The 24,247-nt window shown below is 40.1% G+C and overlaps 1 protein-coding gene across 3 annotated transcripts in view; it reads right to left on the bottom strand.

Annotated features, from left to right (window-relative positions):
- The window catches only part of eps15 (epidermal growth factor receptor pathway substrate 15), a 137,758-nt gene that overhangs the window by 63,239 nt on the left and 50,272 nt on the right, over window positions 1-24,247 (bottom strand). For all 3 annotated transcript variants that reach the window (XM_072273756.1, XM_072273754.1, XM_072273755.1), the window contains 5 exons: window positions 22,199-22,258; window positions 13,723-13,923; window positions 10,664-10,818; window positions 5,138-5,288; window positions 2,086-2,171 (listed from right to left, as the gene is read on the bottom strand). In XM_072273756.1, coding sequence (XP_072129857.1) covers window positions 2,086-2,171; window positions 5,138-5,288; window positions 10,664-10,818; window positions 13,723-13,923; window positions 22,199-22,258 — 653 coding nt within the window. The remainder of the gene's footprint in view (window positions 1-2,085; window positions 2,172-5,137; window positions 5,289-10,663; window positions 10,819-13,722; window positions 13,924-22,198; window positions 22,259-24,247) is intronic.

Raw genomic sequence — 24,247 nt, 5'->3', positions numbered from 1 at the left:
AATGCATCTAGGCTCCCTTTTACACTAAATGACGGTCTATTGTCAGATGCTCTCCTTACCGAATGCAGTTTGCCTCTTAAAACAATATTTAACTTGCTGGAAGAAAGCAGCATTCATCATCAGGGATGCCCCCACCACCACCACCAAGGTCACGCTCTCTTCTCACTGCTGCCATCAGGAAGGTGGTACAGGAGCCTCAGGATTCACATTACCGGATTCAGGAATAGTTATTAATCCCTGAACTATCAGGCTCTTGAACCAAATGGGCTAACTTCACTTTCCCATCATTGAAATGTTCCCACTTTCAAGGACTCTTCATCTCATTTTCTCAATATTTACTTATTCATTATTATTATTTCTTTATTTTTGTATTTGCACAGTTCGTTGTCTTTTGCACACTGATTGAACACCCAAGAAAATGAATCTCAGGGTTGTATATGCACTTTGATAATAAATTTACTTTGAACCTCGAAATTTGGCTTTCACTGAATGAATTCAAATGACAAATATTATATAACCTTCTTTAAATATCATGGTAATCTCAATTTCCCTCATCAGTCAAGGAGTCCTGGTTTTGATTTCCCTGCTTTTCCCTCTTATGGGAATGTATTGGGCTTGTTTCAGCTCCTCATGAATGGCCTATTGCTCTGTCAAACTTTAAATTTTATATCATGAAAATCATAAAAACTGCAGATATTAACAATCTGAAATAAATCAGAAAATGCTGCAAACATCTGCTAATTTAGTTGCCATCTGTGTAACGAGAAATAGAATTAACTTTTCAGGAGCAAGATTCTTCATCAGTTTTTATGAAGGGTTCCAGACCTGAAATATTGACTCTCATCCAAAGTTGTTCTGCATGAGTGCAAAAGCAAGCCTTTCATCTCAAAAGTTTGGGAACCCTTGTGTATCACCCTGGTTAAGATTTTTACTATTATGCTGTAGAAATTTCATTTTAGCAGTTCTGTAAGAGTAGTCTGTTCTGCTTTAGCATGTTTGGGTTTGAGCTAAAGGTGCTATGTTGTTCAATTTAGGAATGTTGTGTCAGCCAATCATGATGGAATTGGAAGGTGGTTCTAGAGAATGCGGTGACAGACACTGATGTGGGTGAGGTATTTTTGGTGGGAGCTGGGAGAAGACAGGAGGGAAGATGGCTGAGGATGTGAGGATGCCATCCCTCTTGCACAAGGTGCTTTGTGCAGATGAATGGCTTCAAGGAGGAAGAACCAATACTCCCATGGGAGAGCCCACTTGTTTGAGATGGATTTTGAGTGACATTTGGAAGGAGGTATCTGCTTTCTCACGTGAGTTAAAGACAACTTCAAGATGAGCTCCAACTTAAGTGCACATTTGGACTGGGTTAACTGTAATGAGCCCTTTCATTTTTTTTCTTTTCTTTTTCTTACTATCTGTTCGATAAAGCTGAAATTTGTAAATATACTTTATAATTGTACGCAGTGTACAATCTGTTATTTCTTGCTGATGGCTAATTGCATGTGGACAGTATTTTACACAGTATTCACAAAGATCAGGGTTCAGGTGGTCGAGACATCTCAACTTCCTGGATTTGGTGGGACCCAAGACGTATGAAGTTTGAGAAGGTGGTTTTCTCAACACTGAGTCCAGTGACTGTTAGCAGAGACTAACGAATTGTGTCTCTACAGACACCTGGTAAAAAGGAGTTTCACTTGCTTTAGAAAACAAACTCAATTTTTAATAATTTTCATTGCAAAAACCATCAAATCCCCTGTGAAAACATACTGTTTTTAACCATTGTAGGGACTTGAGAAAAAGAATGTGCTATTTGGCTTACAAAGATATTTTGCATTATTGATACTATCACCTCTTGCTGACACTTTCAGACAAACAGATAACATACTGCATTTCTAAAACAACTTACAGCAGATAATTACCAATTAGAACATTAACCTCCAGTATATTTACACAGTAATTGCTATTTTCGTAATTACCTTTTATGGCAAGACATAGTATAATGTTGAATTTCCATAATGTTTGATATCATCCTGCCCAGTTCAATATCTTTTGTACTCAAAGGTGTGCATACAGTATCAAAAATGTGCTTACCTGTGAAGATCAGCTATTTCGTTGTGTATAGAATCAAGTTCTTTGATGGCTGAAAAGTCAGCTACGGTGCTCAGAATGGCTCCATTCTGTGGAAAGCATGCATTGGGTTATTTAAGCCCTTAGACATATTATCACATGATTTCAGATCAGTTTAAAATTTACAGCATTACTCTATTTCACAGTTTAAATGGCATTTTCCAGATTAAACACAGCACACAAATTTTACTGAAGCATAATTCTCATCCTCAACTTGTCCAGCATTTTTTTGCTTCAACAATATTAAAACCCAATCTAAACTGATTGATCTTCAGTATGTATGAGATCTGAAGCCCTGATTGATCTTCAGTATGTATGAGATCTGAAGCCCTGATCTATTGAATGCTTAACTCTGAGCACCAGATTATAATGCACGAATATTTTCCTCTGTCATGCACAATAACCTAGTTTAGATGTCCCATAACTTTACAATGTTAGTTAGCAGTAGAAGAAATTAATGGGCCAAAACATACCGATTAACAATTTATTAATGTTGTCAAATCTCACCCCCCCCAAACTTCTCATCAATCTTCTTTTAGATTATTTATTAACTCAAAAGAACATATTATTTCGTTCAGTAGTCAACTGCTGCGAAACATGACAAAGCCTGATTTTAATCTTGATGGATTACATAATTTTTGAAAACTGTGCTTGGTCAAAAAACTGCAAATAAAAGAATGAAAATCTAGAAGGATTTGTTCACCATGAGCAAAAGAAAGTGAACAAAGGACAGATTACACAGTAAATAATTATGCTAACCTTGCATTTTAAACGAAGAAGGGCTACGTTAGGCTTCCAGCATTATTCACATATTAGGGACATCAAAGCAGTGCAGCAAGGATGACTGGTACAGTGAGAAAGGCATAGAGCCTGTAGCAAAGCAAAGGGAAGTAGAATGCAAGAAAGAAAGGTTCAAAGAGAATTAGTAAAGCTACAAAAAAACTAAGTTGGATTATTTCTGAGGCCTGCAATTTCCTTGAATGTCTGTTTTGCATCAAGAAGCACACAAACAAGAAAACTAGCAATTTCAGAGCAGTGTGTGTGGAAGAAATAGTTATTCGGAAGAATTAATACCACTGACAGAAAATTTAAATTTCTAATTGCAATTGCATTATTTTAGTAAGACATACTCATAGCATACTGACCTATAACTCAGGAAGAGGAAGACAATCAGAGAGAGAGAGAGACACAGGGAGAGAGAGAGAGAGAGAGAGAGAGAGAGAGAGAGAGAGACAGAAAATAAGTATTAGACAGCCACCAACCCAAATTTATGAAACCTTTTATTTAACGGCAAAAGTGAAAGGTTAGGTTGCTTCTCTATCATATTGATATGCAATGATTAAAAAATGCTGTTACAAGCTAAAGTTACAAGATTATTTTACTGCAAAATCCCAACTAACAGTACATTAAAACAGTAAAATTATTTCCAAAGAAATACATATTTTAAAATGAAACTATGAAAAGACCCTAGCAGAAAATCTAGAAATACACAAATAATACCGCAATAATTCATGATTAATATTCAGGACATTATTCTGGATCACTTAAAGTAGATAAATAACACAAAACAATAGCAGAGAAAAATTATAGAAAAGAAGCAGAAGAAAATGATACTAAAACTATAAACGTTGACATTAACAAAAACAGCAGACAATCAGATGATATATGTACACCTACCTATACTATAAATACACAAAGCAGAAAATGGTACTAATTATAACAACAATGGGAAATGAAAGGCATGGAAATTTAAATATAAAATTTCAGGTGCTGGTATGCTGCATATAAGTCCAAAAAGGAATATAAAGTTCATGTTCAGGACAATCTATTTGAAGCAAAAGTAAAAATAATGCAATCTAGGGTCTACATATTGCCCTGGCCAAAATCTTAGTCAAGCTTCCAGAATAGAATCAAACATTTCAAGTGGGTATGGACAGTGATTTTAATAAATTCAAACCAAAACTCAACAGCTGAATGCTGGCATTTCCATTATAATTGCACACCTACCTTCCGCCTTCTTTTTAAAAAAAAGCGGCTTTGCTTTCTTAGATGACTGGTACATTTCCTAAGTGTGGTTCATTCTGTCTATTAATATCCATTTCCTTCACATGTGACAGTGTCTTTATTTTTATTTAAATCTTCATCCTATTAACTGTTATCCTGTCCCTTTTCTCCTGCTCCATTCATCTTGACTTCTAACTCCATTAAAATGCCTGGTTTGTCTCAAAGTAATCACTTCCAAAGAGGGTTGCAGTACTAAATAACAACCTGTTTTGTTTTTTCTACAGATGCTAACCTGATTGTACACTGCCAGTCCTTTCTGTTTCTTACTATCAAAATAAACTTACCTTTTCCACCTGTGGTGCCCATTAAGATTTTATCCATTTATTTCCAAAATCACCGAAAGAATTTCATTGAAAAAAAATCAAATCCATTCAGAAACATTAGACAAATGGGACCAAAAACTCAACATTTTGAATGGTTTATAAGGTCATCAAAATCCAGAAGATCTACTACTATTCTCAAAAGTGTACAATCAATTTGAAGTTCTAATGTTCAGAATGCATTATCACTGGAATCAAACTTATCATGCAGATCATCCTATGCTTCATGTATTCATTGATGGGTTTTGAATGAAGCTTGGTTATTCCACTTCCACAGAAAACACATTTTCTGTTTTGGGTCCCAATTTGACATCTTTAGCTTTGTAACAGATGGCAGAAAGGAAGTGACAAAGGCAAAGAATGTAGATGAATAACGTGTGAAACCATGTGACAGGAAAGGGTGATTTAAATAAAACCAACAAATATTACTATCATTATCCTGTATCTCCAGAAGTAATTGTATGAGTTGTTTCCAAACAAGTCTGAATCATTAGTCACATCACTTCAGATATTCCTTCAGAAACTGAATGACTATGTTGCGATCATGAGTAGAAGCCACAACATACAAAATCATGCCAATGCTGTCTGCTTCCATCATGCAGCACTAATTTCATGCAAAAACAAAAGTTTACCTTCTGTGCACTATCAGAAGGAGGCATCATTTCCGCAGTAAGAACCTGAGGTGGATCAATGCCTTTAGTTAGCTTCTGGTTTATTAAATGTAGAGCCAAGGCAAACTGTTCTTTTGTCAGCTTCCCACAATCATTTGTATCACAGAGTGCCCTGTGAAGGCAGAAAATTAAGAGATCTCAAAACCTGTGTGTAATAGCACTGAATAGGTAGAATTCACTTGTATCTTAAATTCATACAAAGACTAAAATGACGATAACATTTTGTCATATGCTCAGATTTATAAATTAAATACAAAAATTCTCTTTTCAAGTTCCTGTGTCACAAATTACACAGCACTGCAAATAACCATAAAGCTGTGAAAATCTACTTGAACTGTAAAGGTATGTTTAATTATTGATTAAAAATTAGATCATGTTTTGAGAAAGAATGGCAAAAATGATTCGATGATTAAAATATCTAACCCTTTTAAGGAAGTACTACCTGCTATGGTAGAAATCACATCAAAGTCAGATATTGCTAATCTAAATTAGCTAGGAGGCCATCTGTGGCCAAAGCATCACAACAAGGAGAAGACCTCAAAACTCAATTTCCTTTTATATTTAACACCACCAGATGTTAAGTAGGGGGAAAAAAAGCTTATTTTCCCCCCACCAAAACCTGTGGCGGGAACAATCTTATCTTTCTACTGAAGACAGGGAACACATCCTTATACAACCCCAAACTACTTAGGCCAGTTCTTTTGATCAGGAAATGTCCAATGTCCATTATGTACCAACCTCTCATCACAGTTAACTCACTAAATTGGAGTTCTGCATCTGTTAGTTGTCCAGTGCTAGCCAACTCCAATACTGACTTTCAGGGCTTATTAGGAAGCATGCCATCATCAGCAGGGTCATTCTCTCCGTCACCTGAATAAACTTGGCATGCAGGTCAAACATGAAAATACCTCACTATTATTATTTCAGAGGACCAGCCCTGAGCCTAGCATGTGGAATTGCAAAGAAAGCACAGCAGCACCTCTACTTTTTTGACAGTTTGCGAAAATTTGAACTAACATCTAAAACTTTGACAAACTTTTTATAGACGTACAGTGGCATGCAAAAGTTTGGACACCCCTGGTCAAAATTTCTGTTACTGTGAATAGCTAAGTGAGTAAAAGATGACCTTATTTCCCAAAGGCATAAAGTTAAAGATGACACATTTCTTTAATATCTTAAGCAAGAAAACTTTTTTTATTTCCTTCTTTTAGTTTCAAAATAACAAAAAAGGCCAGTGATGTTGTGGGGATGGAACTGGACTCTCTGACGGTGGTGTCTGAAAAGAGGATGCTGTCCAAATGCATGCCATCTTGGACAATGTCTCCCATCCACTACATAATGTACTGGGTGGGCACAGGAGTACATTCAGCCAGAGACTCATTCCACCGAGATGCAACACACAGCGTCATAGGAAGTCATTCCTGCCTGTGGCAAACAAACTTTACAACTCCTCCCTTGGAGGGTCAGACACCCTGAGCCAATAGGCTGGTCCTGGACTTATTTCATAATTTACTGGCATAATTTACATATTCCTATTTAACTATTTATGGTTTTATTACTATTTATTATTTATGTGCAACTGTAACGAAAACCAATTTCCCCCGGGATCAATAAAGTATGACAACGACTATAAAAGGAAAAGGGCCCAAAGCAAAAGTTTGGGCACCCTGCATGGCAGTACTTAGTAACACCCCCTTTAGCAAGTATCACTGCTGTAAACGCTTTCTGTAGTCAGCTAAGAGTCTTTCAATTCTTGTTTGGGGGATTTTTGCCCATTCTTCCTTGCAAAAGGCTTCTAGTTCTGTGAGATTCTTGGGCCGTCTTGCATGCACTGCTCTTTTGAGGTCTATCCACAGATTTTTGATGATGTTTAGGTCGGGGCACTGTGAGGGCCATGGCAAAACCTTGAGCCTCTTGAGATAGTCCATTGTGGATTTTGAGGTGTGTTCAGGATCATTAACCTGTTGTAGAAGCCATTCTCTTTTCATCTTCAGCTTTTTTTTTTTTTTTTTTATTACAGACGGTGTGATGTTTGCTTCCAGAATTTGTTGGTATTTAATTGAATTCATTCTTCCCTCTACCAGTGAAATGTTCCCTGTGCCACTGGCTGCAACAAAAGTCCAAAGCATGATCGATCCACCCCCGTGCTTAACAGTTGGAGAGGGGCTCTTTTCATGAAATTCTGCACCCTTTTTTCTCCAAACATACCTTTGCTCATTGCGGCCAAAAAGTTCTATTCAAAATGTTCAAAGGAACATCTAAACAACATTGGGGAAGGTATAGAACAACAATGAAGGCATATATTAGAATTTCTTGCAGGAATGCAAGGTACTATATGAAGAAAAAGTTTTGTTCACAAAAATGGCTTAATTATTGCATATCAATCTACAGCTGGCAATCATCAAAATCTTTGAAGTCAGATTTTCACCTACAAAAACAAGCTTCACAATTTTCTCAAAAATATTAAGAATTAACTATTCCAGAACGATTCACTGTGATTTCACCATAGCACTTTATTGTTAAAAATATCAAAAATGTCAGGCATTATTGGTGCAATGCTCTTTTCATTGACTGACAAGTACTCAGTGTGTCTCCCCTACAGTCTTTACACAGATCGAAGATATTTTCATTGCTTGACAAATTTCCAGCTGAAGAATATTGACAAGTAACTGTAGTCAATAAGATGTATAGTGCTTTGAAAAAGTATTCAGCCCCCAACCTTAAACCAATCAAACATCTCTAGCAAGACCTCAAGATTGCTGTCCACTGCCGCTCCCCAACTAACCTGGCACAGCTTTTTTGCAAGGAGGAATGGGCAAATCTTACTCTATCACATTGTGCAAAGCTAACAGACTTGTCCAAAAGGACTATTGACTGTATTAGCTGTGAGAAGTGGTTCAATTAAGTACTGAGCAAAGGGAGATGAGTACTTTTGAGCTGCTTACATTTCTGTTTTTGAATTTTTAGTTTCTCATGCTTTACAATTTTCCATGTTTTGGGCTCTACTGTGTAAAAAGGAGCATGTGATTCACAAAAACAAAATTCAGCTAAATTGATCAAAATCCCTGGTTGTAAGACTCATTTATGTGAACAAAGGATTGGGGTTGAATAATTTTTCAAGGCACTGTAACAGCTAAGTCAGACTGTCTTTACCTAATGCACATTACAATTAATTAATTTAAATCAATTATAGTACTGTTGTGACGAGAATACACATAGATTAAGATGTTAGCTGTCCTGTGCTGGCACCAGTGGGATCAGCAGTTGGTCTGCCACCTGTCTTCAGGAGAAAGAGAGATAAGGAAAACAATGGAGCAGCATTTAGAGAGGTTAATGAAGGGACGGGAGAGTTTAACGGAAGGAGAGCTGTCAAGATCGGCTCCCCCTTTGAACCCTGAACTGTTTGAAGTGATGGACAGGCGATACCCCAGCAGGGGGATAAAAAGGGACAGGTTCGCTAAGGCAAGACACACACGACACCACGAGGTAACAAGACCCTGGAAGCAGTGCGCCTCCCATAAGTCGGTGGGAAGTTTTGGAGGGCTGGTCATGGGACCAAGCCATAGACGCACAGGGTGGAAAGGCACGATCGGCAGGAAACTGGTATGTGTCCGCCCTTGCCTGGGTGCCAGGTTCACCGCAGAGAAACGATCGTATCTGGAAACGGAGGGGTCATGGTTGGTGACCTCAGAAGACATCACAAAGGGCTCGCCTGAAAGCTGACTGCGAAGAATATCAAAGGTCTGTGTGGAAGCCGTTTGAATATTCATTCGTTTTTGCTCTCTCTCTCCTTCCCCCACACTGTCCATCTCCCACAGCAGTGATTACTGTGAACTGAACTGAACTAAATTGAACTGAACTTTGCGTCACTTTGAAACTGGTCATTTACCCCTAAACGACGATAGAGCTTGATTGATCCTGTTATCCTAATTCTGTGTACATGCGTGTTTATCATTGCTGAACTGTTGCATTTATTATCCTTTTGATTAGAGTACTGTATTGCTTGTTTCTTTAATAAAACTTTCTTAGTTCTAGTAATCCAGACTCCAACTGAGTGACCCATTTCTGCTGGTTTGGCAACCCAGTTACGGGGTACGTAACACTGTGCATAATTTGAAAAGATGAGATAATGTGAATAGAATACAACTGTGCGGAACAGTAATTAAAAGTTTTTCCCCTCCTGCGTTCAAGAACTGCCAGTCTAATTGCAGTACTAGAAGACTAAAATAATTTCAACAGAAATAACCAAAATCTGTGGTAACACAAGGACTTTAAGGTCATTTTCTAAATAGTGAATGAAAGTAGAGTAATGGTTACTTTTAAACATGTGACGGGGTCCTGAATGACCCCTATGAACTGTGCTCGATAATCCCTATGAACTGTGCTTTTGAAAAGAGACAGAGAGAGTTATTTAATACCGACATCTTGTTAGGGGGAGAGGGGGGAGAGGGGGGGAGAGGGGGGGAGAGGGGGGGAGAGGGGGGGAGAGGGGGGGAGAGGGGGGGAGAGGGGGGGAGAGGGGGGGAGAGGGGGGGGAGAGGGGGGGAGAGGGGGGGAGAGGGGGGGAGAGGGGGGGAGAGGGGGGGAGAGGGGGGGAGAGGGGGGGAGAGGGGGGGAGAGGGGGGGAGAGGGGGAGAGGGGGGGAGAGGGGGGGAGAGGGGGAGAGGGGGAGAGGGGAGAGAGAGAGAGAGAGAGAGAGAGAGAGAGAGAGAGAGAGAGAGAGAGAGAGAGAGAGAGAGAGAGAGAGAAAGAAAGAAAGGAAGGAGAAGACTGCTCACAGTATGTTTACATGTCTACAAGGATGCTGCCTGCTTGGAAATTCTTATCGACAGAGAAGGGAGGAGCCGTTTGAGTGACCGTTGGTATTCAACACGGTGACATGAATAGAAGGTCAGATGATAGACCTCAGACACATAGTTTTGGGACACTGAATGAGCTTTGTTATGCCCACAGAAAAAGTGGGTTTTGGAGAATCGATCAGGCGGATCAATCAGTGGCTCTCGCAGTGTGAAAAGGGTGTGCCCGGTGGAGAGTTGTTTGTGTGTCCAACCCTCGCCTGGGTTGATAATTCCACCACAGAAGAACGGTCCTCTTTGTTTTGGTCACAGTCGGTGACTCCTAAAGGATTTCAGAGGACAACAGGAAGATCGACGGCGTCAGCTCACCTTAAGACTCAAATCTCTCCCTCTCTTTCCATCACTACTCAACTCAATACCATGAACTGAACTGAACTTCACTCATCATCATAAGACTATCTATTTACCCCTAGACTTGAAGAAGCTTGATTTTCATATATTTCCACACTTACTCATTCCACATATAATCATTGCTAACCTGTTTTATCTATCTGATTTTATATTACTGTATTGCGTAGTTACTAACAAATAATATTAGTTAATAGCAATACTGGACTCCAAAGTGTTTTCCATTTCTGCTGGTTCTTTAACCCATCACAGAGTACATGACCAATACATGGTGACTACTTACCAGATACGAGCCAGTGTTGCTGGAGCCAAACCCGTGGTGAGAAAGAAATCTTTTACTTCCACTCCAGAGACAAACCCATCCTGGTCTTTGTCAGTTTTCATGAAGATTTCATCATATTTTGTTTTGTCAGCTGGTGTTACAACCCATTTAACAGACTGTAAAATAAATTGCTTCTTAAATGACAGAAACGCAGGATTATTCCCCAAGTTTAAAACTCTTAAGATATACTTTACCCAAAATACTACGTTGTAGATATATCCCCTCCATCATGATAAAGCTTGTTTGCAGAGCATCTTTCTGAAGCATGCCCTGTACGACCCGTTTTAGTTTATTGTGGTCATAAATTGTAATCTTTCAGCAATACACCGTGATCAGCCGACAGAAATTGACAAGCAGGTTGTCACTAACTGCCATAACAATTACAATAAAATTTAACTGATTTTGAAATGCAGCTTTACTAAACTCTGGTCAGGCCACATCCGGAGTATTGCATTCAATTCTGGTTGCCTCATTATAGGAAGAATGTGACGACTATATTCAGAAGAGGTTTACCAAGGTGTTGCCTGGATCAGAGGGCTATAAGAAATTGGACAAACTGTGGCTGATTTCTCTTCAATGGCAGAGGCTGACTGCAGACCTGAATGAAGTTTATAAAATTATGAGTGGCATAGAGAACTAGTATCTGCTTCCTACAGTCAAAATGTCTAGTACTAGCATGCATTTAAGGTGAAAGACAGCAAATTTAAAGCAGATATGTAGGAAAAGTTTTTTTTAAAAACACAGAATAGTGGGTGCTTGCGATTCAGTGCCTGGGGTGGTAGTGGAAGTCTGTTCCTGGGCAGTACTGTTCTATGTCCCATGAAACATAAAAGTGAAGATGCACAAGATAAAATTGAGTTGGGATAGTGATAACAAGGGGCTTGGACCTGGTAGGAAAGTGTTGATACATCTATCTTGGAATGTTCTGTGGCAGATGGAACCACTCCGCATTTCTTTTTTATGCAGAGCAGCGTACGATCTGCTCCCAACACCTGCCAACCTCAGCACCTGGTATGAAGATAAGACAGACAGGTGTGCTGCTTGTGGTGAGAAGGGAACACTTCAACATATTTTGAGTGCATGCAGAGTCAATCTTTCCAGCGGCATGTACACTTGGAGACATAACAATGTTTTCAAAGTTGTAACAGAAGCAGTTGAGCAGAGAGTACTGCAGCACAACTTATCTCATGCCCCCATGCTGCACAGAACATAGCATATCATTTGTGAAAGTAGGCTCCAAGTCAAGGGTGTACAGCGCAGGCCCACCATCAAGCATACTTTCTTCAGCCAATGATTGGTGAGTCAAAGCAGACCTGGATGGGAAAGGCAGCTTCTCGGAGCAAATAGCTTTCACCACATTGCATCCAGATATAATCGTATGGTCTGACACCAGTAGAGAAGTGGTTATTGGTGAACTCACAGTCCCCTGGGAAGACAACATCGATGAAGCCCATGAGCGCAAGTTAACCAAGTACGCAGAATTAAGATCAGAGTGCAGAGACAGGGGGTGGAAAGTCTCATGCTATCCATTCGAAGTAGGCTGCCGTGGGTTTATTGCGATCACTTTCCAGAAGTAGCTGCGTGACCTTGGCTTCACTAGGAGAGATCAAGTCAGCCAGCAGGGCTGTAGCTGAGGCAACAGAGGCAACAGAGACAGGATCAGCATGGGTGTGGACCAAGTATGTCCAGAGGGGCAGATAGTCAGAAAGTGTATACATATCTTGCAAACCCTTCAGTAGTTGCATAGACACCTGGAGAGTAGACTATCTGCTGGATGGAAGTGACCAACAACTCTGATAGAGGCAGATGCCAAGTTTTTAAGCTCACCAGTGGGAGGTGGTGCTTTAGCACTGCTGGCCCACCACCTCGAGGGAGCCTTGAGCATAAGCGGGCCGAAACTCCTGAAGACAGGTGGCAGATCAACTGATGATCCCACTGGTGATAGCACAGGACAGTTAACATCTTAGTCCACATGTATTTTCAATTCCTGTTACTGAAAATAACTGCAAAGCCATACCAAGATTGCTCTATGGGTTGCACAGATACAATGTGGAAATTGGCTCCTTGGTCAAACCAGCCTACTTCAGAACCAAGCATTTACATTTATTCAACATTAATCTCAGTTTACATCTTCTCATCAGCTCCCCTGAGATTCTGCCACTCATCTACACAAGGGGCAGCTTGCAGTGGCTAGCTAACCCAACAGCCCACACACATATGCATTGTGGAAGGAAGCAGGAGCACTGAGAGAAAAGCCCCACTGTCACAGTCAGAATGTGCAAACCACAAAGTTTGCATCCAAAGTCAGGACTGAACCTGAGCTGCTAGCATAGTGAGGCAGTAACTGTCTGGGTCACTGGTTGGCAGAATTCCCACGTGATACAGTATCATTCCTTCTGTATGAAGGTTCAGGAGAGATGGAACTGACAGTCAGGGTCATGGGTTCAGGTGCCTCATAAGTATCAAAGTTAGTGAGTTCAGATCAGTGACTTAGAGGAGTTGGAGTTGTATCTGGCAAATACAGAAGTCTGTAGGGGGTCAGATTAAGGGTCAGGGCTTCATACAATAATAGAGGGACCAGGAAATAAGATAGTTAAAATCTAGTTCACATGCCAGAATCTCCTGAAATATATTTTGTTGAAATCAATAAAGCATTGGGCCAGCAGGTGGCGCAACAACATCGTCACTGGACCCGGGAGCAGAGGTTCCCAGGTTCGAAACCAGTCGGGTCCACTCCCAAGTACGCTTTCCATCCGTGCCGGGTTGAGTGTCGAGATTGCAACTCGACCTCGTAAAAAATAAAAGGGAAAATACTGCAAAATGTCTGTGTGAGGAGTGGCGCACCACACAGTCTCTCTCTCTCACTCCGCGCCTTGTAAAGAAGCCATGAAAAAGACATCATCACGGACGCACGCAGACGCACACGCACAGACTTGCACGCACGCAGGCATAAGCAAAAAAAAAAAAAAATCAATAAAGCAATAATATTAAAGAGCTAACGCTACTATTACATGCATTACCTGTGCCGCTGCTGTTTTGGTCGGTAGAATTCCCACAGGAGGTAAGGATTGTCGGCTTTCCTTGGCAGAAGGTGGAGATGGAATAAGTGGCACTGCAGAAGGAACATTAGCTTTTTTCCTCTTTGATGGAGGTATTAAGGCAGGTGGCAATGAAAATGGCACAGGCTCCTTCTCGAGAGCACGGTAAACCAAGTACATGGCCTTGTGAAAGAAAACAATATTAAATGATTAATCTTCACAAAATTTTAATAAATAAATAAATAAGTCACAGAACCATTAAGTAACTAGCTTTTTCCTAACTATGTACCTGCCTTAAACTGGGGGGAAAAGGTTAGCACTAATTATCAGCAATTGGATTGCTGTAAAGTCTCATCAAGTTCACTTATGTTCTTCAGGAAATGAAACGCGTTGTCCTTACCTGGTGGGCACTGTAAAATACTGTATGTTTGACCAATATCAAGTAGTAGCAATGGAAAGATAGAACTCATCATCAATCCCCAAATTGACCTCTTCTCTCACTACTCGTTAGATTCTGGACTAGTTCCTGAGGATTGGAGGGTGGCTAATGTAACCCCACTTTTTAAAAAAGGAGGGAGAGAGAAACCGGGGAATTATAGACCAGTTAGCCTAACGTCGGTGGTGGAGAAACTGCTGGAGTCAGTTATCAAAGATGTGTTAACAGCACATTTGGAAAGCAGTGAAATCATCGGACAAAGTCAACATGGATTTGTGAAAGGAAAATCATGTCTGACGAATCTCATTGAATTTTTTGAGGATGTAACTAGTAGAGTGGATAGGGGAGAACCACTGGATGTGGTATATTTGGATTTTCAAAAGGCTTTTGACAAGGTCCCACACAGGAGATTAGTGTGCAAACTTAAAGCACATGGTATTGGGGGTAAGGTATTGATGTGGATGGAGAATTGGTTAGCAGACAGGAAGCAAAGAGTGGGAATAAACGGGACCTTTTCAGAATGGCAGGCGGTGACTAGTGGGGTACCGCAAGGCTCAGTGCTGGGACCCCAGTTATTTACAATATATATTAATGACTTGGATGAGGGAATTAAATGCAGCATCTCCAAGTTTGCGGATGACACGAAGCTGGGTGGCAGTGTTAGCTGTGAGGAGGATGCTAAGAGGATGCAGAGTGACTTGGATAGGTTGGGTGAGTGGGCAAATTCATGGCAGATGCAATTTAATGTGGATAAATGTGAAGTTACCTACTTTGGTAGCAAAAATAGGAAAACAGATTATTATCTGAATGGTGGCCGATTAGGAAAAGGGGAGGTGCAACGAGACCTGGGTGTCATTATACACCAGTCATTGAAAGTGGGCATGCAGGTACAGCAGGCGGTGAAAAAGGCAAATGGTATGCTGGCATTTATAGCGAGAGGATTTGAGTACAGGAGCAGGGAGGTACTACTGCAGTTGTACAAGGCCTTGGTGAGACCACACCTGGAGTATTGTGTGCAGTTTTGGTCCCCTAATCTGAGGAAAGATATCCTTGCCATAGAGGGAGTACAAAGAAGGTTCACCAGATTGATTCCTGGGATGGCAGGACTTTCATATGAAGAAAGACTGGATGAACTGGGCTTGTACTCGTTGGAATTTAGAAGATTGAGGGGGGATCTGATTGAAACGTATAAAATCCTAAAGGGATTGGACAGGCTAGATGCAGGAAGATTGTTCCTGATGTTGGGGAAGTCCAGAACAAGGGGTCACAGTTTGAGGATAAAGGGGAAGCCTTTTAGGACCGAGATTAGGAAAAACTTCTTCACTCAGAGAGTGGTGAATCTGTGGAATTCTCTGCCACAGGAAGCAGTTGAGGCCAGTACATTGGCTATATTTAAGAGGGAGTTAGATATGGCCCTTGTAGCTACGGGGATCAGGGGGTATGGAGGGAAGGCTGGGGCAGGGTTCTGAGTTGGATGATCAGCCATGATCATAATAAATGGCAGTGCAGGCTCGAAGGGCCGAATGGCCTACTCCTGCACCTATTTTCTATGTTTCTTTAACAATTGTCCGAGACTGAATCAGACTGTTTGCAACCTTGTTTGCATGCAATCCCAAAATGAACTTCAGACCTCAGCACTTCACTATGAACATTAACTTCATAACATCTGAAATAAAAACAGAAAATGTCGAATGCTCAGCTGGTCAGGCACCACCTGTTGGGACAGAAACATTTCAGGTCTAATGATTTTTTCCGAGCACAGAACAATTTGGAACACAGGCATATTCAAACTTAGAGAAGTGAAGGAATGGAGAGATCAAGGAGAATGTTTTTGACAGGGTGAAGACTAAGAGATGATGGCTGAGATAGGTTAGTGCTGAAAGTGCTGAAGGCATGTTAACAGCATCTTCTCTGCGTGGAACAGGGGAAAACAGGAAGTATCAAGGAGAGAGAAAATAACTTTCTGGGGCTGAGAAATTCAAGGCAAAGCAGTTACTGAAAAGGAAACATAAAAATGATAGCAAATGCTGAGAAAGTATGGATATTTCCTTCCCCCCACCCCCAGCCACCTTCTCTACAAGATCAAACATGCCTGTTTTCTAAATTTCCCCACTTCTGAAGAAAGGTCTTTGACCGTGGAACATTAATTCTATTTCTCTCTCCAAGAGTGCAGCCTGACCTGATCAGCATTTCTAAGATTTTCTGTTCTTCATTCAAAACTTCAGGACTTTCATAACACTGTCCAACTCGGCCTCCATCTTAACTTGTTGTTGCTGAGACTGCCACATATGCTATTTTAAGCATTAGACTACATACATTCCTTATATTATATCAATTGTAGATATTATTTATTACAGCTACAACAATGACATGGCCTGCGTTCTTAATTAATTGGCTGAATTTTAAGATCTCTTTTAGATGTTATATCAATGCACACCCTTTGTCTAGGTCTCAGCTTTCCATTATTTTTCCTGTTTGGTCTCCCATATTCTAACTTCAGTAAAACTGAGACCATTCAGAGTTCTGGTTCTTCCATCCTAATCTGCAACATCTTATTCATCTATTGATGGCCATGTGCTCATTTGTGCAGAGTAAACCCTGATCACACAAAGCCTCAATTTTAAAACTGTTTCTTTAGCATTGCTTCTAACTATAAAGTCTCCTTCCTGCTTGCAAGTTTCTAAAGATTTGTGTGCCTTCAATTCTATCAACTTTAATTGCTCCACCGATGGTGGCTGTACATTCAGCTATAAATGTAGCAAACTTTAGTAATCTCTTGGTTGTCCCACCTCTTTCTTCATTTTAAGGTTCTGAGTTATTAAATTCTGTTAATTTTCTGAGGAGTTGCAAATAAAACGTAAGATTGTGCAAACAGCAGTTACTTCCCACTTTTAGCCTTGTGTAGGAAGGTCATGGATGAAGCAACTTAAGATGATTGGACTGAGGATGCTACCATGAAAAAGTCCTGCAGCAAAGCCATGGGGATCCAATGTTTTATCTCCAAGAATCTTAGCATATTCCTTCATGCAGAGTATGATTCCAATAATTGGAGCATTTTCACCTTGATGCCCATTCATCAGAGTTCCTTCATGCAACATTTTATCACAAGCTGCCTTGACATTAAGAGCAACCTCTCTCATCTCCAGTTATTCAATTCGTTGGTCAAAGTTTGGATAATTGTGATGAGTTCTGGAAAGTGGCACTAGTGAAACTGGGCATCAATGATGATGCTACTGAGCAATGCATGATGAAGGGCCTTCCATTTGAAACATTATCTCGGCTTCTTTTTGCCACAGCTGTTGTTTGACCTAAGTGCTTCCAGCAGTTCCGCTATTATTCCTTCATTCCTTTCCGCTATCCATCTAGTAATCTCTTCTTGGGACGGCTCAGAGTAATGTCTGCTTGGGAGTCTGGAATCAGACCTGTAAAGGACATGGTCTACTCAATGTAGCCAACAGAATGTAACCAATGATTCACTACAGGGGGGAAAAAGGCAAACACTGGCTCACCTATCCTTGCAGTGACCTTGAAGGATTTTGTGGACAATGCATTGGTAGGATTTTTCTCCTAGCTCTAGAACTCAGGAGGATATGGATCATTGCTGACAGCTGGGCCAAGAGTTTTGTGCCTGGTGATTGATACCGTCGTAAGATACTTTGCAAATAATTGGGAAGAAAATAACCAGATTGGATGTGCCCCTTTATTGTAGCCAAGACATACAGGGACAATTTTCTACATTACACTGCAACTGCTTGACTTCCATGGTGGTGGTGTTCTCAAAGGTAGGCAAGGCGAACCATCCACTCTACACTTTTTAAGTAAATATAATAGAAAACGTTTCTGCCTTGACTTTAGCACAAACTCTTGTTGGCTTTAAGGTTGCAAATGTTCTTGAAGTTTCCTCCTCCATGCAGCTGGTTAACTGTCCACCACAATAGCACATTAGATATATGAAGACTAATTGATCTGAACAATTAGTTGTGGGATTGCTTAGTTCTATCAGATTCTGTTTAGTAAGCATGTAATTTAACATTGCAGCTTTGTTAGGTTGATAACCCTCTTATTGGCGTCTTTTGTTTGGTGGCAGAGTGAAGAATATACTGGGCTCAGCAAATACAGATTGTGACAGTGTACAATTTTGCTGTTTCTGATGATCTGCAGGCTAGAATTCAGATGCTAAATCAGCTCCGAGTCCATCCCATTAGCAGAGACCAGAACGCCAATAATACATGTTGCAATGATACTCAAGAAAATTCTTTATTTAGAAATCGCACAAGTATGGCTGCACCATCATACAAATTCACTGAAACATTCATCAGAAAGCATGCAAGTTGTAGATTACAACATTTATTTTATAGCTTTTTTGTTCGGTTACGTGAATCTTGCCTGCATTTTTTTTTTCATTTTTACACAACAGAATACGACAAATATACTGAAACCAACCAGTCCAGCAAAAACTAAATGTACCAAAAACAATTTAAATCCCAAAATTGAATTTCAGGTTTTAAAGCTTTTAACAAGAAGTGTGGGTTTTCGAATTTCTCTTACTTATTCTGTGTGTGTGTGTGTGTGTCTGTCTGTCTGTATACACATATACATATACACACACACACACACACACACACACACACACACACAGCTAATTGGGCCGTCGGTTAATCAGGGTAGCAGCTTATTTGGGACAACTCTTAAAGAACACAAGACAAATCGAGAAAATTGCCTTCATTTAATTGGGACAGGAGACTTGCCGAACAGGTTCTAACTAGAGCCAGTCACAGGCACTTTTGTGGCCGTTAGACGCTACACTGTGCTTAGAGTGCACAGATTTTAAAATGTGTCAGTTGCGTATGTTTGTGTTCAAAGAACCATGATTTTTGTCACTGATAGTTGGCGAGAAGTAAGCAGTAAGACAATACCGAACTGCAGTGATCACTACGGTTTCAAGCATTCAGGTGTGGAGATGCCAGAAACACCTGGAAGTGAAAATGAAGCCATTTCACTACTTCAACAAGTTAGGAATGATGAAGACTCTTAAGTTATCAGCAATCACCTTTAATGTTATAATGAAAAAGATTTGGAGGATGCGATCATTGAGAGCATTGTACGAAAGCAGTCCATTATCTGCACTGATTTTATTCATTGCATACGCTGGATGAATTCCTCCATCGATATCTATTAGGAACTAATACAGTTCTATAGTCCTGTACTACCATTGGTAGTCTTCTAATTTATTCTGTATTTCATTTAAATACAATATTTGTTACTCTGTGCCTTTTTAATATTTTATTAACTACTTCCATGAATCTTTGGCTATTTGGGGCAGCTGCTTAATTGGGCCAAAATGTACTGGTCCTAATGTGTTCCAATTATCTGTAAATATATTGTGTGAGTGTGAGTGTGAGTGAGAGAGAGAGAGAGAGAGAGTGTGTGTGTGTGTGTGAGAGAGAGTGTGAGTGAGTGTGAGCATGAGCGTGTGAGTGAGAGAGAGAGAGAGAGAGAGAGAGAGAGAGAGAGAGAGAGAGAGAGAGAGAGAGAGAGAGAGAGAGAGAGAGAGAGAGATTGATTTTATCAACATTTATATACAGTGTGGGTACGTGAAAACTGGTAGCTTCAATAAAATAACCTAATGAGGAGCTACACTGGAAGCCTGATACTATATATCATTAGAGCTTCATACTTAATCTATGTAACAATCTTAATGATTTTATGTCTACTGTAAAGCTTTGAGGAACGGGGACTTTTCACAATCACCAACACAGTGGTTGGCACCTACAACATGATTTAGAATGTCCCTGGTGAAATACATGGAAGAGATAATTACCAGATGGAATATTAGGCTAAGAACTACAGAGCATCAATAAATTGTATTCCATGCCTCGGGGTATTATCGGCACTATATCTGAGCAGATCATTAATCATGCAATGTTAGTCAAGAAACGGTAGGGTTAATTCTAATTCCAGTAGGGAAAGTATAATGTTGTTCCCATCAGGTTACTTGTTGTAACCAGAATCACAGTACTCGGCCTGGTGTCATTTTTTGATCATTGCTGCAGGGAAAGATCAAGCTTCCAAAGAGCACAGCTTGATTCTGGAATTCTTTATGTGCTACCAATAGCACAAACAAATATGTAGCCCACAATAGATTTTGTATTATAGATGTAATTTCAGTAGTCATTGATCAGGAGGTCCTGAAATATGTTACATCTAGGTGTGTAGCCCATTGCTTAATGACCCATTTGAAACTCATCAAACTGGTGAGTAAATGTATTTGCAAAGAAATATTTCAGGCTCAACAGTGGAAAGGCACAATTTAACTGACATTATGGCTGCTGCATTTCCTGTGTAACAACAAAGCCAGCATTCCACAAGGTATTAAACTGTTTCTAATAAGGCCTTGGGAGATGCATTATAAATAGGAGTTTGTTTTTAATTCTTTATAATTAAAGTACAGCAAATGTTTCCTTGGACTTTTGAAATGTGTATTTAGCAGTTTTAATAGCAAGTTTCAAAGGACACTTCATAAAAAGAAATAAAACACTCATATGTAGGAGTTAGAGGATGGTCGGACAGGCCTGGACAGGTGAGTGAAAGATTAATGAAAACAAAGTATTTTGAGAAAGTTTTGCTTCAAACAAAAAAAAGGTTTAATAATGCTTCAGAGAAAACTTACAAAACTGGGGAAAAAATCAATTTTAGCCATGAGATGCAAAAGATGAATGATGTGGAACTAACATCAGGCTGAAGGAAGCTGCAGAGAGTGCATGAGAAGGAATGAAGAGGAACATGAAAATTAGAACTGAGTTGAGGAAGAAAGATTCAAAGCTGATCAGCAAGAATGCCAGAATTTATGAATGAGAGACAGAATCTTATTAACATGTTAAGAGATGAAGGTCTAGAAAACAAAAATTAGTAACAACTGTTTTTTTTAAACTGAAGTTAATATCTCAATAGCAAATCTAGAAAAGAGGGGAAATGTAGGGCCAGGTGAAGAGGATACAGCAAGAAAGGATGAGCCACTCAGTGGGGCAACATAATCCCTAAGGAAAGCTCTAGTAAGAGATGGGAAGATGGGGTGAGAGCAAACAGTAAGAAGTTATCAGAACCTTTAGCACAATAGACACTTTCAAATCTCAGCCATGGCTAAGATTCTATATAACTAATAGGAAGGCAAGCCTCAACTCTCTACTTCGATCTGTTTTGGTACAAGAGACACACAGAAGAGTTCTGTGAAAGTTACCTCAAAAAGTCTATGGCATGGTTGGGAGACTTCAGACAGGCAAAATGTCTAGGTGACCCTATTCGCGGGCAGAAGGAATTTAGTGAGTGTGACAAAAGCACCTTGCTCAGGGTGAAGCAACCAGCCCTGGAAACTGGTTCAACACCCTGCAGGGGACACAGTGGCCATCAATTTCAATTTCATGTAGTCCACACCGCCTGTTCTCCTTTTCCTTCGTTCTGATCCAGCCAGGTTCCTTCAACTGCACTCCCCACCCCCCACCATCCCGAATGAGCACCATGAGTTTCATTCGCTTCCACCTGGTTCCAACTATCTATCTATCATCCACACTCTTTACCACGTGCACCCATCCCCCCCCAACCTCACTCCATTTGCCCCATTTTCTCTCTCATCTGCTTGTTGATATCATCCACCAGCCACCTATATTCTCCTCCCCGACAGCTCCAGCTACTCATCATCCCCCTCTTCATCTGATCCCACCATCACCTGCCAGCCCCTGCCTCACCAACCCCTCTCAACTTTCATACTGCCCATCTCCCCTCTGCACTCAATCTTGATGCAGGGTCTCGACCCGAAACATTAGCCCTCCCCTTGCCTCCACAGATGCAGATTGACCCACTCAGTTCCTCCAGCAGTTTGTTTTATTTTGCTCCAAATTATACCATCCAGTACCCCTTGTCTCTCTAGACTTGTACCAGAATAAGCAACTACAACCAGGCAAGAGTCAGACATCAAGCAACCTGTGGCTTTACAGCCGATACAAATAAAGTTAATTAGCAACTTACAACAGCAAATTCATCACGGTCTAATAAACCATCACGATCTGTATCGCTGAGGTCCCAGACCTGTAAGGTAATAGAAAAAACAAGTTCAGAATTCAACTTGTTCAATCTGGAATATCTATTGTAAAAACTATTATTCAGCAAAGTATATACTTGAGGCAGCAAACACATTCAAATCACCAGGACTTTACCGATTTTACTCCGGAACCTTACTGTAACTGGTTAGATATTTCAGTATAACCATATAACAATTACAGCACGGAAACAGGCCATCTCGGCCCTTCTAGTCCGTGCCGAACTCTTTCTCTCACCTAGTCCCACCGACCTGCACTCAGCCCATAACCCTCCATTCCTTTCCTGTCCATATATCTATCCAATTTAACTTTAAATGACAACATCAAACCTGCCTCAACCACTTCTGCTGGAAGCTCATTCCACACAGCTACCACTGTCTAAGTAAAGAAGTTCCCCCTCATGTTACCCCTAAACTTTTGCCCTATAGTCGCTGACAAAGGTGATCTGAACTACAAATCACTTGCAACTTTATCTACTTAAAACAACTGGTTTGTGTCTTAGCAAACAAATAGCAGGCTTATTCTTCTGAAGTAGCAAACCAGCTCAATCAGCATGATGGATATCTAGACTTCACTGCATATCTGCAGCTACTGTTACCTTCAATGCTATTTCTAAAACAAAATCCAGCTCTAATGTTTGTAAGCTTCATCAAATAGGGCAACATATGTTAGATATTGTGAAACTAAAGAGAACAATCAAGAAAATCATCTCCCAGTCAAATTTCATGACAACACAGAAGGCCATCAAATTCAAACATGGTTTTAAAACAATCAGATCTCACTTCCCCACTTCCCGGTAATCTTGTCCATTCTACATGCCCATCAGATATTCCCATCACTTTCTGCTACCATTTGTTAACCTAAGGACAATTTATCGTATTCCATTATCCTAGCAAACATGCCTTTAGTAAATGAGAGATTATTAGATAACCTGAAAGAAATTTACAAATTCAAAGAGAGAAGACACAGATAACAGCAGAGGTCAGAACTAGACCTGCCTCACTCAGCTATGAGGCAGCAGATCCACCTGCTGAGTCACTATAAAGCCTTATCAATCACAATATTACGCATTCTTAGTTTAATAAAATGTTATTGCAAAGATTCATTAAATAATTATACATATTTGCATCTTATCCGTTTTTTCACAAAATTACACATCACAGCAGCCTTTTTTTAAACTATTACAAGTAGATATTACTGGATATTCCAATGTCAATCACAGCTGATGATTTCATTGCTATGAAGTGACTGAACTGGGACACATAATTCATTTCTAACTGTCCACTGTTCCCTGAATTTTTACTGAGAATACGTTGTGACATATATCCCGCACATCATGGGACTAAATGGCTGACACAGAATTACCAATGAAGTCTGTATTTCATTAAAATATGCTTAAATACAGTAAGATGCAAATGTATCACAAAACAACAGCACGGAAATTTCTGGCTGAAATCCCATGACCTACTGCTATTTCCATACTTGAGTTCAGAGGATGTGGCGATAACTTTCTCAAAAAGGCCAGCTTCCACCTGATGAGGAATTATATGCAAAATTAAAAGGTCTAAAACCTCACTGACTTCTTTGCAGCTTGGCTAATAATGTTGCAAAGATGACTAAGGAACAAAGGTGTGCTTGTTGCATAGGAAAACTGCCAAGGATGCCGAGCAGCAATCAGAGTATGTATTTCTCAAAAAGGCCAACTTCCACCCGAATGGCAAGAACCCAAGGAAAAACCTTACCACAACTAGGAAAGCACAGCCTCTTTGTTTAGCCAGCTAACAGACTTCCCACAGACGCCTACTATTTGAAAATAACTGACAGATTATCAAACAATCAAAGAAATCAGAAATGATCAAATATTTAAAATATTCTTTATATAACAAGGAAACAATTAAACATACTCCGGAATGGTGCAGGTAGTTAATTCCCTGCTGCTTATATGAAGTTAGCAAATATTTAGCAGGCTTCTGTCAGT

Source organism: Mobula birostris, chromosome 12 (genome assembly GCF_030028105.1).
Source record: "Mobula birostris isolate sMobBir1 chromosome 12, sMobBir1.hap1, whole genome shotgun sequence".
NCBI classification, from domain to species: Eukaryota; Metazoa; Chordata; class Chondrichthyes; order Myliobatiformes; family Myliobatidae; genus Mobula; species Mobula birostris.
Note: the sequence above shows the minus strand (reverse complement) of the source record. Positions and strands in the feature narration are given on the sequence as shown.